The following is a 16,861-nucleotide window of genomic DNA, read 5'->3' as shown; positions in this document are numbered from 1 at the left end:
GCATTTATAACAGCATGCTCTCAAATGCTTTATTCTGGTTTTTACTTTATAGTTAAAAGTATCCTAGTCTCATACGTATTTGTGCTAAACTTGGAAATGCACAGTGTGTACAATATATTAAACTTCAGATACTAAGATGCTTTTAGTTAGTCCAGTATTCAGATTGGGCAATAAATGTATTGCATATAAATCATTCCTTATTCTAACTTTTTAAATTGTTTCCGATATTTTAGGTGTTGTTTCATTAGTAGCTGTTCACCCTTCCACAGTAAATACCATTGGAAAACAGCTTCTGCCGAAAACATTTGGACAGTCTAATGTTAACATTGCACAACAAGTGGTAAGAATTCAGTTAGGAAACTTGGCTTACCTTTCAAACAGATTATATGTAGGACCTGTTCATGTGAGATATTAAAACAAACTGAGAATTCCAGCTGCAGATCCTGGTTTATCTGTAAACTTTAGTTAGAATCACATAGGAGTACACAATTTAGGCATTAGATCCTGCTTTTTCTAAGCTAGTTGAGATTTGAGATAGAATCCATTCTTCCCCCATGTGCTCAGGGACAGTCTAGTACAGTTTTCTCACACATTTAGTACTGGGACCCACTTTTTAGAATGAGAATCTGTCAGGACCCACTGGAATTGACATCATCAAGCAGGAAAATTTTTAACCATCCTAGGATGAAATCTTACCTATACTTACTCTGGAGTAAGTCCCATTTACTGTCATAGTTAAAAGAATACACATAGTAGCTTGTTAAAAGTACAGGTCTGTAACATTTCCCCAAATGCAGTCATATACCAAGTCTAATATATTAAAACTGTTTCTCAAACTGTGGGTCAGGACTCAGGTGGGTCGCGAGCCAATTTCAGGTGGGTCCCCATTCATTTCAATATTTTATTTTTAATTTATTAGACTTGATGCTACCCTGGTAAGTGACTGCATTTGGGGGAACGTGACAGATCTGTACATTTAACATGCTACTATGAAGATGCTTTTGACAATGATAGTCAGTGGGACTTACTCCTGGGTAAATGTGGGTAGGATTTCAGCCTAGGATGGTTAAAATTTTTCCTGCTTGATGATGTCACTTCCCGTCATGACATCTCTTCTGGTAGATCCTGACAGATTGTTATTCTAAAAACTGGTGCTGGTGTTAAAGGAGTGATAACCTCTGTATTAAAAATAAAATATTGAAATGAATGGGGATGCACCTGAAATTGGCTCACGACCCACGTAGTGGGTTCCGACCCACAGTTTGAGAGAGACTGGTCTAGTACATATGCCAAAGATACATTGCTCAAAACCAAGATTCAGTCCTAGCTTCACATGGCATCTGATCTTTTGTCTCTGCATCTGGGAAATCATAGTTCCCTTGATGGAACTACATCACTGTACACATCCACTGATACCTAGTCCCTGAATTCACATTATAGATATTTTGAATATTTGCTTATTTTTCTTTTAACATTTTAATTATATGCTCAAAATTTGTTTATCAAGGTTTTATTTTGAAGATTCCCTTGTCTATTTGTATTTTGCCTTTCTCCAAGAATCAGAGTAACGTGAATATCTTCACAATGGTTATTGCAACAAATCTATGAACAAAGTTAGCCTGAGAGAAAGAGGGGGGTTGTCCAGCATTACCCAGTGAATGTCATGGCTGAGCAGGAGTTTGAGCTATTCTTTCCTATCCACTACCTTTCTTTCTCCCTTCCCTCCTCCTCCAGTGTATAGAATGATAACTGCTTTCTTTGAGGCTAGTAAAAATGTAATGGGATTTACCATATTTTATTTTAAAACTCTTTTGTCTTGACCACAGGTAATTGGTACACCTCAGAGACCTTCAGCCCCCAATACTATATTGGTAGGAAGTCCTCATACACCAAATACACACTTTGTATCACAGAACCAAACTGCAGATTCCTCACCTTGGTCTGCTGGGTGAGTAAAATTCAGTTAAATTGCAACAGATTAAAACAGTGTTTAGAATGGATGCTATATCATCTTTATTCTTGTGAGAGTTGCTGGTTTGATATTCTGATATCCAAAGCTATTTAGGTTTTCATGTAGAGTTTTTTAAATTTATTTGGACTTGCAATCTGTGTATCTCACAATTTTTTTATTTAGTAAAGTCTTTTATAAAAAACTCATTAGTGTAGCAGGGCAGGCGTTGTACAACTTTCTATGGTGCAGAATAATGGGACTTTGAAAGTGTTAATCAAAAGGATTTGGATTTGCTTTTAGTAAAATACATGCACTTTTTTAAAATTTTGCTCTTGTTCAGGAGTGTGCACACGTGCATGCTTCAGTCAGACCTGGGTGTGCAAACCCACAGTCCTGTTCACTGACACATAAACTTGTGTTTAAAACATTTTTTTTGCCTTTTTCCTATATGTGGTGGGTCCAAACGGTTGACATTGGAACAGATATTGAATTGGAAACTAGCCCAGCTAGTTAATAGAGTAGTGGTTCAGATGTCTTTATGAATGATTTAACATTTCATAAAGCATTAGTTGTTGTTCTTGTGACATGTGTTTGTGTGTGTGCATGTGTGAGAGAGAATAACTTGTATTTCTGTATATAGGAAACGAAACAAAAAGGGAGAGAAAAATGGCAAAGGTTTGCGGCACTTCTCTATGAAGGTTTGTGAAAAGGTTCAGAGAAAAGGAACTACTTCTTACAATGAAGTGGCAGATGAGTTAGTTGCAGAATTCAGTACTGCGGATACTCACATCTCGCCAAATGAATCGGTAAATATGTTTTAAACGCACAAGAAGAAGTAAATAAACTTATTTCAGCAATATTTCTCTTGGCATCAGTGTATTTGAACACTTGCCCATTCTTTACCCCATAAAAATCTGAAATATTAGACAGTATTCACATGCAGATGTAGGTTTTTGTTGCTTAGATCAGTGGTTCTCAAACTTTTTAGCACCAGGACCCACTTTTTAGAATGTTGGGACCCACCAGAAGTGATGTCATTAAGATGGAAGTGGTATCATGACCAAAAGTGACACAATCAGTTTAGGTTTCAAACCTGAATTGGCCTGCCAACAGAAAGGTCCCATTGCACAGCATAGTTCAGAATTCATTCCAGCTGTGAGGTCAAAGCAGAACACAGACTTGGATTCTTCTCTAGTCACACCACCCTTCCCCCCCCCCCTTTCCAGTGTCCCATTTTCCCATCTATTCATGGTAAAGCACCATGCCTCTTACCCCGGGAGCCCATCCTGCTTAGCAACTCTGTACCCTGCATTTATGATTCTACTTGAGTAGCTTTATACAGTTAAATATTACTTCATTTTTCCCATTTACTTATTAATTTATTAAATCGTTTATCACAGTTTTTCTAATACTAGTGCTTCATGTCTGTAGCAAGCCTATGACCAGAAAAATATTAGAAGACGTGTCTATGATGCCTTAAATGTCCTTATGGCCATGAACATTATTTCTAAAGAGAAGAAAGAAATCAAATGGATTGGCCTGCCTACAAATTCAGCTCAGGAATGTCAAAATTTAGAGGTAAGATGCAGGAAGTATTTGTTTGCAGTTGTTCTTTTTCGGGCGCAGTCCTAACCCCTTATGTCAGTTCTTTCCAGTATTGGCATAGCGGTGCCAATGGGACATGTGCTGCATCCTGCAGTTGGGTGGCACTCACGGAGGCCTCAAGGGAATGTTTTGTTCCCTTACCTCAGAGCTGCATTGCCCTTATGTCAGTGCTGGAAAGCACTGACATAAGGGGTTAGGATTGTGCCCTTAGTCTATTAAGTACTTCCCCCATCATTTTATGAATGGTTTCATGATCAAAACATTGAGTTTGTTCCTTCAGATTTTTACATTTTTAAAAGCACTATATTACATTCAAATCTTAAGTTTTGGAACAGCATTTTTTCTCTACCCCCCCAAACAAATCGTGACTTGGATCCAAAGAGTCACTTTAGGCATGCTTTAAAGCTTGGACTGTTTATTTTCAACAGCTGATTTTCATGCCATATCAGAAACTGAGCTTGAAATTTCCCTTTGTTTCAGAAGTTGTTCACCACCTAACATGGAATGCTCCTTTTCAGGAACAAGTATAAAGGCCCCTCAGACTCCACAGGTTTTTGTTTGGTTTTTTGAACCTGGCCCATGTGGGTGGTGTTTCATTTTATTCTGGTCACTAATACATCACTAATAATAATAATAATATAATAATAATATACAGTATTTATATACCGCCTTTCTTGGTCTTTATTCAAGACTTTATTCAAGGCGGTTTACACAGGCAGGCTTATTAAATCCACGCAGGGATTTTTACAAATTGAAAGAAGGTTCTCTCTTTCAAGAACCACCACATTCAAGATGTTACGCTCCGATCTGGTTTAACATTCTGGCCTCCATCCTCCCACGCTCCGAGCAGGTGGAACAGCTCAGCTGCAGCTTGCCAGCTGCTTCAAGGTCGCAAGGTGCCGGTGGCCTCGAACTGCCGACCTTGTGGATGTTAATCTTCAGGCAAATGGAGGCTCTACCCTCTAGACCAGACCTCCTGCCCTCTAGACCAGACCTCCTGCCCAAAGGAGATTAACAAAGAAAGAGATTAAAATATACAGTATTCATCCAGCTTTTCTCTAAAACTAATAATGTTTCTTTTTTGTTAAGGTGGAGAGACAGAGAAGACTTGAAAGAATAAAGCAAAAACAGTCACAGCTTCAAGAATTAATTCTTCAGGTATGATCAAGGAACATTTGGCCTTGTAGACATTGTTCCACCAATTCTCTAATGCAGGTGCCTCCAAACTACAGCCTGTGGGCCAGATCCAGTGCATCAAGTAAATCCTCTCAGGCATGGTGCGGCAGTGGGAAAGCCTCACCCTTCCGTCACACTGCCTCCCATCTTTGTGCCTGATTTTTGTAGAAACTTGTGTGAAACAGCCACTCCCCCCAGGAAATTGGGGCTCAGAGCCTTCTGGGGTGTTCAGCAGGGAAAGGGGCTGCCCAGCGTGAGTTTCTACAAGTCTGGTCTTGAAGATGGGGGAATGGGACAGAGCTGTAAGACTTTGCCACTGCCATGCCCAAGAGGATTTTCTTGGTGTACTGTGGGCCATAGTTTGGAGGTCCCTGCTCTAATGCAGTAGTCTCCAAACTTTTTGCACAAAGCGCTGCATCAAATATCTGGCATGGTGCTGAGGGCTGGAAAAAATTTTTTAATAAAAAATTTAAATAAATACATTAGAGATGGAACAATGAATGAATTGGTATGGTTTTTATGGGTATATGTTAATGTGTTTTTAATATGTTTTTATTTGTGGTTAAATTATGTTTTTAATCTGTTTTTAATATGTTGTGAGCCGCCCTGGGTCCCTTGTGTTCTGAGGACTGGGGAGGACCCCCATGACCCTCAAAATGCTTTCTAAGGCCTTCATAGTTACTTCCAGTTTGGGGGGAAACCAGGAAATGATGTTTTTATGCCTAAGGCATTGGTTCTCAAACTCTCTTGAGAGAATTTGAGAGCTACTAAGTGTTTACTGCAGGCAGCATGGGCGGGGGGAAGGCAGAGATGTGATGCCCAGAAGACATTTGCGACCATTTCCTGTTTCACTATTGCAAAACCAGAAGTGGTCGCGATCGTCTTGGGGAGGGCTCTGCACTGCGTGGGAAGCCCTGCTGAGGCTAGCACAACTCCCCCAACCCCCAGGAGGCTGCTGCAGGCAGGGGTGAGTGGCAGCGCGCCCCTGCGCCCAAATTAGAGGTGTGATGCTGAGCATTGCATCTCTACCTTCCCCTGCCCCTACCCTTAAGGGAGAACTACCCAGGGCTTTCAGGCTGGGGCGTCGCGACGCCCCAGTCTGAAAAGCACTGGCCGAAGGCATTCTCAGGGCCAGGGCAGCTGCTCACAACCTCTCCGGTCCTCAGAACAACCTCCAGCACAACCAGAGCACAGCTCTGGTCGTGTTTGGTCAAGTGGGCCAGAGGCTCTCAAGAGGGGACAAGAGGCTGGCTAAAGGCCAGATATAGGCTCGCCATGGGCTGCATCTGGTCCCCAGGCTGGGGTTTGGAGACCCCTGCTGTAGTGTACTAAGGCAGGTTGATTGGATAATGAAATGCTTATTTTACATTTCATCCTGTGAAGGTAGTCTTGGCAATAATAATTTTAATTTGTTTGGTTTTGTGATGAAATGAGTCTCTTTTAGTCTGAACTGCTTTGTATTTGTGTTCTGATAATAGATCTGTGTTCCTTGGTTACTAGCTGCTAATCTTCACACCAGTGTCAAACCAATATATCTTCACTGGTTCTCGAATGTAAATATGTTTACATTTACTTATTCAGAAAACGCGATGCCCGGAATTTTTTAAAACCAAATATTCACTCTTACCCTGTTTCTAAAGGGTATATTACCCTTACCCTGTGTATATTTAAATCCCTTAACAGCAAATTGCCTTCAAGAATCTTGTCCAGCGAAATCGTCAAGCAGAGCAACAAGCAAACAGACCACCAGCTTCCAATTCTGTCATTCACCTACCATTTATCATTGTGAACACCAGCAAGAAAACTGTGATTGACTGCAGTATTTCTAATGACAAGTACGTGGTTCATGGGAAAATATTTTTTCTGCCTCGCTCTGAGAAAAGTGACCCCCTCCCCTTGCTGTGGCGCTTTGAGCAGTGGAATGCGGAAGTGATTAATCAAGAGCCAGGGCGAAGGGAAGGAGTCACTTTTCTTGGAGTGAGCTGCAAAATAGCAGTTCTGATTTACTGCCTGGCTGACTTGTGTTTTGTTTTGTGTTAACTGCTTTTAGTTAATGCAGTTTTTGCTATCTGCAGGAATCTCAGAACCAAACCCCAGCAGATACCAAGGTCCTACCTGTTCAGGTTTTGTCTAGAGCAGGGGTGCCCAAACCCCGACCCGGGGCCATTCACAACCTTTGGGGATCCCTTACTCGACCTGCGAGGAGCACCCAATCTCCAGTGACCCTCTCACTCACCAGAGACTTGCTGGAACCCGCGCTGGCCTGGCGCAACTGCTCTCAATGTGCGAGCAAATATTTGACCTCTCACATGAGCTGCAGGCCGAGGGCTTCCTCCACTGCTTGCTGTTTCACGTCTGATGCGGCAGCAAAAGAAATTTACTCAAATTTGAAATGTAAATTAATTCTTCTTTTCCCAGCCCTCGACACAGTGTCAGAGAGATGATGTGGCCCTCCTGCCAAAAAGTTTGGACACCCCTGGTCTAGAGCAGGGCTTGCCAAACCCTGACCTGCAGACTGGATGCAGGGTTTGAGAAAAGCCGTCCTCCCCCTGTGAGTGGTGCTTACTGTTTTGTGTCTCTGTGCACAGATCACGTTGAAAGAAATGCGGTGCTGTGGCAGAACGGGAATCTCCATTTGGAACAGGGAGGGCTTTTTCAGAACACTGTGGTTTCCAGTTTAGGGACCACTAATGTAGAAGATACCCTGTTGGCCTAGAACCTCTCAGATTGACAGGAGGGAAGTACTTAAGTTCACCATGATGGTCAAGTATCTAAAATATATTTGAATGCCAGATCTCCCTGCCAAAGAAGACTTCACCCACCTCTCAGCATTACCCAATTCTGTCTTGCTTATTTCCCCATTTCTCATTTAGAGACTCAGCACCCCCTTCAGTCCATTAACGCTGCTCTCCAATAACACTGATGAAATTGTAAGCAGTTGCTTGGTAATCAACACTGTCTTGTTACTAGAGCAACAGTACTCATGATTAACTAGGATAACTTGGCTTTGGATATGTTGCGCTCTCCAACCCCTAGAGATACTTCCTAGTTGGACTTCCATTCTTCAACTAGTGTACCATCTAAAATTAATCAGTAGCTTTATTGGAAACCACTACATGGTACTTTATTTCTGCTATCTGCCCTTCAAGGGATTCATGCATTTTAGATATTACTAGAGACAGATCCATGTAACTGCTTCATTTTTATATTTTCTAAAAAAGGAGGAATAGCCAGTATTATTATTATTATTATTATTCTTGTCCAAACAGTCCAGGGTACATTTTAGAATCAGTGTCTCAAATCTTGTTAAGGCTAATCAACTTAGTCGGTGTAATTCCTGCATTGTTTCTTAAAAGTGATAATTCTAGACTTTGGGGCTTTTCCATTATGTCCTGCTTTGTGGTTTTTTGAGGGGGGAGTTGGTAACATTCAGTTGAGTTATGAGTTCTGCAAAATGTAACATCTGTTCACCACTTTTGATATTGTAGTTGATCTTAATGAAGGTAATACCCTACTTTGGCTACTACTCCCAGTTTATGAAGGAAGACAAAAGCAGAAAAAACTTGGCAGTCCATCTGACTGGTTTTGGGAAAGATAAGTAGGCTAATGTTCACTTCCTCTCAGTGTTATCCTATTTTTAAATAAAGCTTCAGACCTGGTTGATAACTAGTTATGGATAGCAGCTTTCTTGCATAGAATAGTTACTTGAAACATTCCTCCTTCGTCCCACTTTCCATCCATACAGTAGGTCAATCAGCCTGGTGGAGGTAAAGTGGCATTCTGTGAATAGTAAGAAGACCAGTTGTAATGCCTTAAGCTGTTCTGGAAGAATGATGCTCTTCATTTTTATAAAGTTCTATTTCTTGGGGTGTACAAATCTATTATGAGAAACTGGACTGAGATTTTTACCTGTTTTTCTACTTCCTAATTGGATTACAACTTGTTCTGTCTGTTGTGTAGCTAACTCAGTAGCCATCAAGCAGAGGACTGCTCAGAGAAAGAACTCTGCCATTGAGTAGGCAGTGTTGGTCTAGGGGTGACCAGTGATCTGACTCTGAATTGCTACTTTATACAGTTTTATAGTACTGTATGTGTTGGTTAACAATGTTCTGACCAGTGATGGAGTGCACATACAGTGGTCTGCCCAAGAGCAAGCGCAACCAAATAACAGCCCAGTCCTGAGCTGCCCGGAGCTCACGTACTCAGTGGCTCCATGGAGGGCTGTCGCCGGATCCTGCACCTCCCACACTACTGTGGGAGGCTCCTCGGGAGAAGGGGACATTGGTCCCCTTCCCCTGTGTAAGGGAAGCAGCCTCGCAATGGGGCTACTCACTTTAGCGGCGACCAAAAGGTCGGTGCTAAAGTAAAGCCATTCATATAGGGTGAGCAGCCCTGCACAAACGCCTTGGATCCTGCGGAGCTCAGGTCCGCGGATCAGCCTCTCCCCCGATACACCTCGCCCACGGCCATGCCCCCACCTCCCGTTCCGCAGCCCAGCAGTCCAGGAGACTGTGGAGCTGCAGAACCCAGGCGACTGCTGTGCACTAACCCAGCGCTGGGCTAGCTCCAGCAGGAGCCCGGCAGTGAGCACTACAAACGTGCCTTATGGCACATTTGCAACTGAGGTCTGTGGTGTGGAGCCGTGTCGCGGACCTCAGGATTGGGCTCTAAGCCCACTGAGAATACTCTGAAACCACTCTGCTGCTCGGACATCTAAAAGTGTGCTGCTGCTCATGTTGTTTCTGCTGCTCACTGGTGTCCCGCCGCTGCTGCTTAAGCACCTGAAAGTGCTGGCTGCTCTGCTGGCTGGATATTGCCCTAGCAGACATTGCAAAGGACCAGTTGATGAGCGATTTGCCAGCTTGCTGCTCTCCTATTAGCTGGCCCCCTGTGATGCCTACTGGGGTAATACCCTGCCGGCAGAGCAGCCAGCTCTTTCAGTGCCCAAGTGCCGTGGTGGGGCAGCCAGCGAGCAGCGGAAGCAGCAGCACACTTTCAGGTGCACAAGCAGTGGGGCGGTTTTGGAGTGCTTTTGGTGGACCTACTGTATTTGGGTGCACCAGTGGCATAGCTAGGTCATCCAGATAAATTTTTGACACATCCATATGGCAAAGTTATTTATTTAATTCATATTTTCATATTTTTATACCACCCTTCCTCTAAGGAGCTGAGGGTACTTTGCATGGTTCTTTCATTCTTTTGTCTTCACAAAAGAGGCTGAGAGATAATAGTACAGGTTGTGTCTCATTATTCCTGAGGTTTCCTTTCCCAGAACTCACATGAATGCAAAAAACTGCATTAAAGCAAATCCATTTAAAAAACAATGTCCCTTTGCTAGGGACATTTAAAAACAACCTTGCTGACCTTTGTGATGTGAAATAGTCATTAAGCAGACAATCCATCAGTCAGTTTCCCTCCAGGGGCTTAGGAAGCTTCTCTCCCTTCCCTTCACCCAGAGCAAAGTGATTATCTTTTAAGTGCTCTGGGAAGTGAGGGGTTGGTTGTCTTGGAGAGAAAATGATGGATTGTCAACAGACTGCCTTCTCTCCTGTTAAAGAGGCTATTGTTAAACAACTGTTTTCCTTTCATTTAAAGGGCCCTTCTAATCACATTAAGATAGAAAAATCCATACAAGAATAAGAAAAGCAGTTTTTTAAACTGATTTTAGGGATGCATTTTTCCCCTTCTCCAGGGATCAGCACACTCCTTCTCATGTGCTGTGGCCATTCGTGTTGAGTCAAATCCGTGTATAAAAAATGTGTATAACAAGGTTGAACCTTCTTATGGCATGAAATGAATAATAATAATAATAATAGCCAGAAAATAAATGCAGTGAATATTTCCCCACAAGCAATGGATGAATGTCAGTGCCTTCCCTGCTACTGCTCCCCTGCGCATAGTATTCAGTGATATACAGTGCATAGTACTCAGTGATATACTGCCTTTTTATCAGAAGGTTCATGAACAACTATCAGATTATAGTCCACCATCAGTGTTTAGAATCCACTTTAAAAGTCAATTAAGCCTGTGACCAACAACATCCAACCTTTCCACCAGTAGTATTACTAGGGCTGGTGTCACCTGTTCTGGTAACTCACAGTGTCACCCCATTAACTTTTTTATTTTAGTATAGAATAGTACAGGCCACCTAACAAATCTGTAATCAACAAAAAAAGAATGGTGAACTTGATTACACTCACACAACTTGGAGTTGGACTTGGAGTTTTAGCTCTGATACCCTAAGGAGAGCTGGCTCATAATAGCCTCGGATTGGTTCCATGCTGTGTCATAACAGCTCTCAGAGCACTCAGACTTATTGGATAGTTTTGAATTGAAATCCACTTTACACAAGTCAGTTATGTTTTCTTTTTCTGGTATTTTGGCTATAACTTTTGATACAGGTATTTCAGTGCGGTTTGTTCCATTCCATTCTGCATTAAATTACACATTGAATTATACATAACATGATTGCATTATTCCTAAAAAACATGATTTCCATAATTTTGGTCACTAGTGGATTCACCCCCCCCCCCCAGGGTATCACTTTATTAACACCTCATTGATTCCATACTGTGTCATAATAACATGTCATAAGCACTTAGAACAATCAGTCTCTTTGATCCACCTTAAGTTAAGGAAATTTACTTTTTAAATTTAAGACAGTTGTATTTTTGAATTTTGGTTTTTTGGCCATTTGGCAACTTTTAATGGAATGGAGATATTTCACTAGGGTTTGTTTCATTGCATTCAGCAGTAAATTACACATTGAATGATATTTATCATGATGGTATCTAACAACCACAATTTTTGCGATTCTGGTCACTAGTAATGTCACCCTCTGAGGGTGGCACCCGAGGGGACTTGCCTCCACTAATTATGCCACTGGGTGCACTTTCTTATTATACTTGTTTATATAATGACAATGTCAGTTACTGATAGGCTTTGGGGAACAACTTGATTGTTTTTCAAAGCAGGGCTTGGAAATTGCATTTTGGAAAAAATTTTTAAGAAATACATGTTTTTAGCTTATTGATGTATTCCTTCCTCTTTCTCTGCATCTCCCAGGTTTGAATATCTATTTAATTTTGACAATGCATTTGAAATTCATGATGATATAGAAGTTTTAAAACGCATGGGAATGGCTTTTGGGCTAGAATCTGGAAGCTGCTCCGCAGAGGACCTAAAAAATGCAAGAAGCTTGGTGCCTAAAGCTCTGGAACCATATGTGACAGGTAAGTTTTCAAGACTATGAACTGAGCAGAAAAACTTGACAAAAATACTTTGTACTACAGAAAGCATATTTTCTGTTTTGATCAGTTATTTTTCAGTACTTGAGGTGCCAGATATGAACCTGTATAAAACTATGAATTATCTATATTCCAATAGCAAAAGAAAGCTATTAGTCATTTTTTCTCCTCATTCCTACTCTTCTATATAATTTGTTTCCTTTGCATCCTACCATCCTAATATTACTATAATAGTATTCTACTACATTTTAATAGATATCCATTTTGTCCCTCATGAGTCCTGACCCACAGTTTGAGAAAGTTTTAATTTCTATATTACTTCAATGGTTGACCATCAACAAAATCCCAATTTACACCCCCTTAAATTAACTGGGAGGCCTATTGCCATCTTACTTTATGCAGATGATGCAGTTATTCTTTCTAGAACACCTATTGGCCTTAAAAGAGCTCTGAACTCTCTGAACGTGTATTGCAAGGAAAATCAACTGGTGATAAATTACAGTAAAACTGGGATCTTGGCCTTCTCCAGGAAACCAAAATTTGGTGCTGGAAGATCAATGGCCATAAAATAGAGCAGGTGTCCCACTTTAAATATTTGGGGGTGGTATTCCATACAAATGGTTCTAAGAAAGCGCATGAAGAATACGTAGCATTAGGTGGTCAGCAAACCTCTTCTGCTATTCTCCAATTTATGCGAAGTAAAGAAGCCCAGTATCTGCCAGCAGCCCTTAATTGTTTGAGGCAAAGGTGATGGCCCAATTTGTATGGAGCGCAGTTGGGACCTTTTCCCAACATCATGATAATGGAGCGTGTCCAGTCTAAGTTTATTAGGGCCGCCTTTAGTGTATCCAGTAGTGTCTTGAACACTTTTTTTACGTCTGGACTGGATAGCAGTTTGCTCTTACTGGTTAAAACTGCACCTATACTCATTAGGGATTGCTCCCCTAATCCTCCAAGATGAGTATAAATCCAGGTGGGTTAAAGGGCTGGAACGAAAACTGTCCTCTCTGGAATTTTCCATACCATCTTTGTTTGACATGGGACTGGCTCAGGCGGGAGTTAGGATCAAGCAGCGGATCTTTGACATAGAATGCCAGGAAGACCTTAATGTCAGAAAGTTTTGTATCAAGGAGGAGCTCAGATATATAGCTGCCCCAGCTCCCTATCTTTCTCAGTTGGAAATCCCAAGCCACAGAAGGGCGTTTACATTGGGGCGGTGTGATAGTTTGCCCTCAGCTGTAGTGGAAGGATGCTTTCAGAAGTTCCCATTTTTAGAGCGATTGTGTCCTTGTGGGGCAAACCAACCAGAAACCACCAGTTATGTTTTACTGGATTGCATTTTTTATAAGGATATATGGTTATCCCTTATCTCCCCACTGTTAGAAGAGCACACCAAATGCCCAGGTCAAGATTATAGTCATTCTCTTCTATCAGATGCAAATCCAGAGGTAACATGGAGGGTGGCTAAATTTTTAGCCGCTGCATCAGGAGGAAGAGAGTGGATTGTGGCCTTCCAGGTTGCTCATCAAGGAGTATTTATATTCTGAATAAGTTTTTTATTCAATATGGACTAGAACAGGGGTGCTCAATAGGTGGATCGCGATCTACTGGTAGATCGCGAGGCAAAATGAGTAGATCGCGGAGCCCTGTCTCTCCAAACTGTTAATATGTCAGTTTCGTCTAGTGACTAGATGAAACTGACATATTTAGCTAAACTGACACTTTAGCTGCTCTTCAGGCATGCAGCAACAAAACTGACAAAACTTACTAGACCCCAGCAGGGGCTCCATACATTAAAGCGTCTGTCAGACGCTTCCTTCCCCCCTGGTAGATCTCCGGGCCTTGCTGGGTTTCAAAGTAGCTCTCGAGCCAAAAAAGTGTGAGCACCCCTGGACTAGAAGATTTTCAAAAGTACCGTCCTCAGCTACTGTACTCAGTTCGATCCACAATAACTAGACCAAACTTAGTCTTATCTAGACTTAGATCTATTAATTTTTAGTATATTATGTTGTCAAGAGCCTATGTTAGGATGCTATGGGTCGTATATGTTCAGTTGTATACTATGAATGTATTGTTGTTTTTATGCTGGTTGGTGACCGTAATAAAATTGAACTGAGAAACACTGATCCTGAGGCATTAAAATAACCTATTTGCATCCTCAATACTTCTAAAAATACGCCCCTTGAAACATTACACTTCTTACCTACATATAAAAAGCCAGCTAATTGTGCTTTAAAACCCCATTGTCCAAATGTTGTGTTAAACATGTGGTTCGTTCTAACAGGGTTGTAATACTACTGGAGAAGAGTTTTCCTTACTTGCAGCATTAATTTAGTGGCTCCTATTTGACTTGCTTTTGTGGTTCAGTAGAGATTACACTGTTAATTTTCTTGTCATTATACTACACGTAATTTTAATAGCTATATTGCTTATGCATATGACAGTACAAACAACCCTTTTCAAATCATTTTACCTTTTTACCTAAAATTTTGGCATGGATTTTTGAGAGTGTTTGACAATATTGTATTTTAATGGAAACTGGATGTACTTAACAAACCTTGTTAAAACAATAGAAGTAAAATTTTGAGTTAAATTACACTTTAACTATTATGAGAGACTGTGCTGGTCTCTACATTAGAAGCATGGGCTAACATTTTCTTTAAATATTTTTTATGTATTCTATTTAAATTGTCAACTATTTGTAGAATATAAACAATTTCTATTAAGCTTGTATTTGGTAAAGAATAAAAGCTGTAGAATACATAATTCTTTTTTTTCTTTAAAAGAGATGGCTCAGGGATCAATCAGCAGTGTATATGTCTCATCCTCATCAGGTTCTGCTTCAAATGGCACAAGATTTTCAACCAGGTAAGATGAGACCACTCTTTATAGTTGCTAGATTTCTGTGGACTTCAGAGATGTCAAATGTCATTTCATAGTTCTGCTAGATTAGCCTTTAGCTTCAAGGGAAGCTGATCCTGTTCCAGACAGGCCACAGTTCAAGGTGTGTAAACCTCTGAAGTTAAGGAGAATTTGGCCACCTTTTCCAAGGTACAGGATGGAAATTACTTTCTTCTTATGCCTGTAATTGGGAATCTGTGCAAGGTGGTAGAAGGAAGATATGGAACAAGTTGTTATGGGTTACAGCAGAACACAACTTCATTGCTCATTGTAGCTTCCAGAGGCAAAGATGTACCTGCAATAACTGGGCATCTGTGGAACGTCTCAGTGTATCCTGACAAATGCTTTTTATTTTGCTGGTGTACATAAGCAAGAACAGTGATTTTTGTGTTTGTTGATGGAAATGTGGGCACATCACAACTCCTGGAATCTGTTTTCTTAATAGAGAAGTTTAATATATTGAAGAGGAACAGTTCTTTAAACCTTAGCCTAATTTGTTCGTTTCAGTGACTATTCAAATGGTGGAGATGGGATGTTTGCCACAAGTTCCAATGGATCGCAGTATAGTGGCTCCAGAGTAGAGACGCCAGTATCTTACGCCGGGGATGATGATGACGACGATGACGATGATTTTAATGAAAATGATGATGATGACTGAAATTTTTTGGTTGTAGACTTTTTTAAATGTTAAATTCAGCAAGCTTCAGGAATAAATTCTAGGAAGAGAATTGTCAAAAATTGCCCCATCAAGGAGATACTGGTAAGAGTCCTGAATTTAGAAATTGCACCTCCAATAAAGTAAAAAATTGTTTGTTTTTATGTAGATTTTTTTACATGTGGTGAGGATGTGTGTGTTGATACCAGTGTGTTAATGCAGAACCTTTATTTACTCTTGCTTAGGATTTTTAACTTGAAGGAAAATGCATTTTGCCCCTAAGTGTCATTGCTAAGTTTGAAAATGTAGCCACATCAATGGAAAATAAAATCTGTCCACCTGTCAAAAATGTATACACTGAATGGCATTTTATTTAGTGTATTTAGGTGAAACTACATTCTGAAGAATAGCAAAAAAAGTTATATTTTGCTGATCATGCAGAGTCCAAAGAAACAAACAAAAAAGCCTCTTTTACATGTTGATTTGCGGAAATTGTGTGAATTTATTGCCCTTCTAAAAATTATACCGATCATTGTAACTCCATGAGATTTTATATATATATTTGTGTTTGCTGAATGTTAGAATATATGAATTACAATTTTTGGCAAATGTTTACTGCCAGGCTGGTGCAGCTGTGTAAATGTCTTGAAGGTTTGGAATGAGTTTTGCTTATGATAAAAATTTGCCTGATTTCTTACAGGCAGATTTAAAAACAGTTTGTTATATAGTTGTTTACACACCTATAAGTCTATCGTATAAAAGACATGTACTGAAACAAATGTTTATATTTGTTTCTAAAACATCTTCCAATCTATTATAAAGTTGAAATTAAATACAGAGAATGTTTTATGTTTAACTCAAAATTTGTCAATCATTTTTAATACTTCATTTTTTATAAAAGAAATTGCAAGGCAGGTGGTAGTCTTTTTAAATTTATTCACAAAGAATTAACTGCACAAATACTGTCAGCTGCCTGTTCTAAGACAATAGTCTTTTTATTGAAACACAAATAAACTTTTTCTGTAATATTTTATGGAATATAAGCAGTTTGTTTTACTTGTTTAATCATGGCACTATTATTAGTTTTTATTAATAAAATGCGCGTGGGCATTTTTAATAAGTTCTTTGTTTCTCTGACCAAGATTATTTTCCTCTTGTACTTTGTTGCATTTCATTAATGATATAGCTTTTCAGTTTGAAAGTCTCATACAGCCCTTTAAATAACTAGGTAGATATTTAGAAATAAATATGAGAGACAACTGCACTGCATTTGTGAGGATTTGGATCTTTAGGAGAATGCAACCAAACTGTTATGCATAATCAAGG

At 40.2% G+C, this 16,861-nt stretch overlaps 1 protein-coding gene across 2 annotated transcripts in view; it reads left to right on the top strand.

Moving 5' to 3' along the window:
- Positions 1–16,638, top strand: part of TFDP1 (transcription factor Dp-1) — a 35,544-nt gene extending 18,906 nt beyond the window's left edge. For both annotated transcript variants that reach the window (XM_066619578.1, XM_066619580.1), the window contains exons 4-12: positions 234–340; positions 1,827–1,948; positions 2,592–2,757; positions 3,383–3,529; positions 4,646–4,714; positions 6,416–6,567; positions 11,798–11,964; positions 14,766–14,847; positions 15,388–16,638. In XM_066619578.1, the coding sequence (XP_066475675.1) occupies positions 234–340; positions 1,827–1,948; positions 2,592–2,757; positions 3,383–3,529; positions 4,646–4,714; positions 6,416–6,567; positions 11,798–11,964; positions 14,766–14,847; positions 15,388–15,538 (1,163 nt within the window). In that variant the 3' untranslated portion in view covers positions 15,539–16,638. The remainder of the gene's footprint in view (positions 1–233; positions 341–1,826; positions 1,949–2,591; positions 2,758–3,382; positions 3,530–4,645; positions 4,715–6,415; positions 6,568–11,797; positions 11,965–14,765; positions 14,848–15,387) is intronic.
- The last annotated feature ends 223 nt before the right edge of the window (positions 16,639–16,861 follow it).

This window comes from Tiliqua scincoides, chromosome 3 (genome assembly GCF_035046505.1).
Source record: "Tiliqua scincoides isolate rTilSci1 chromosome 3, rTilSci1.hap2, whole genome shotgun sequence".
Lineage (NCBI taxonomy): Eukaryota > Metazoa > Chordata > Lepidosauria > Squamata > Scincidae > Tiliqua > Tiliqua scincoides.
Note: the sequence above shows the minus strand (reverse complement) of the source record. Positions and strands in the feature narration are given on the sequence as shown.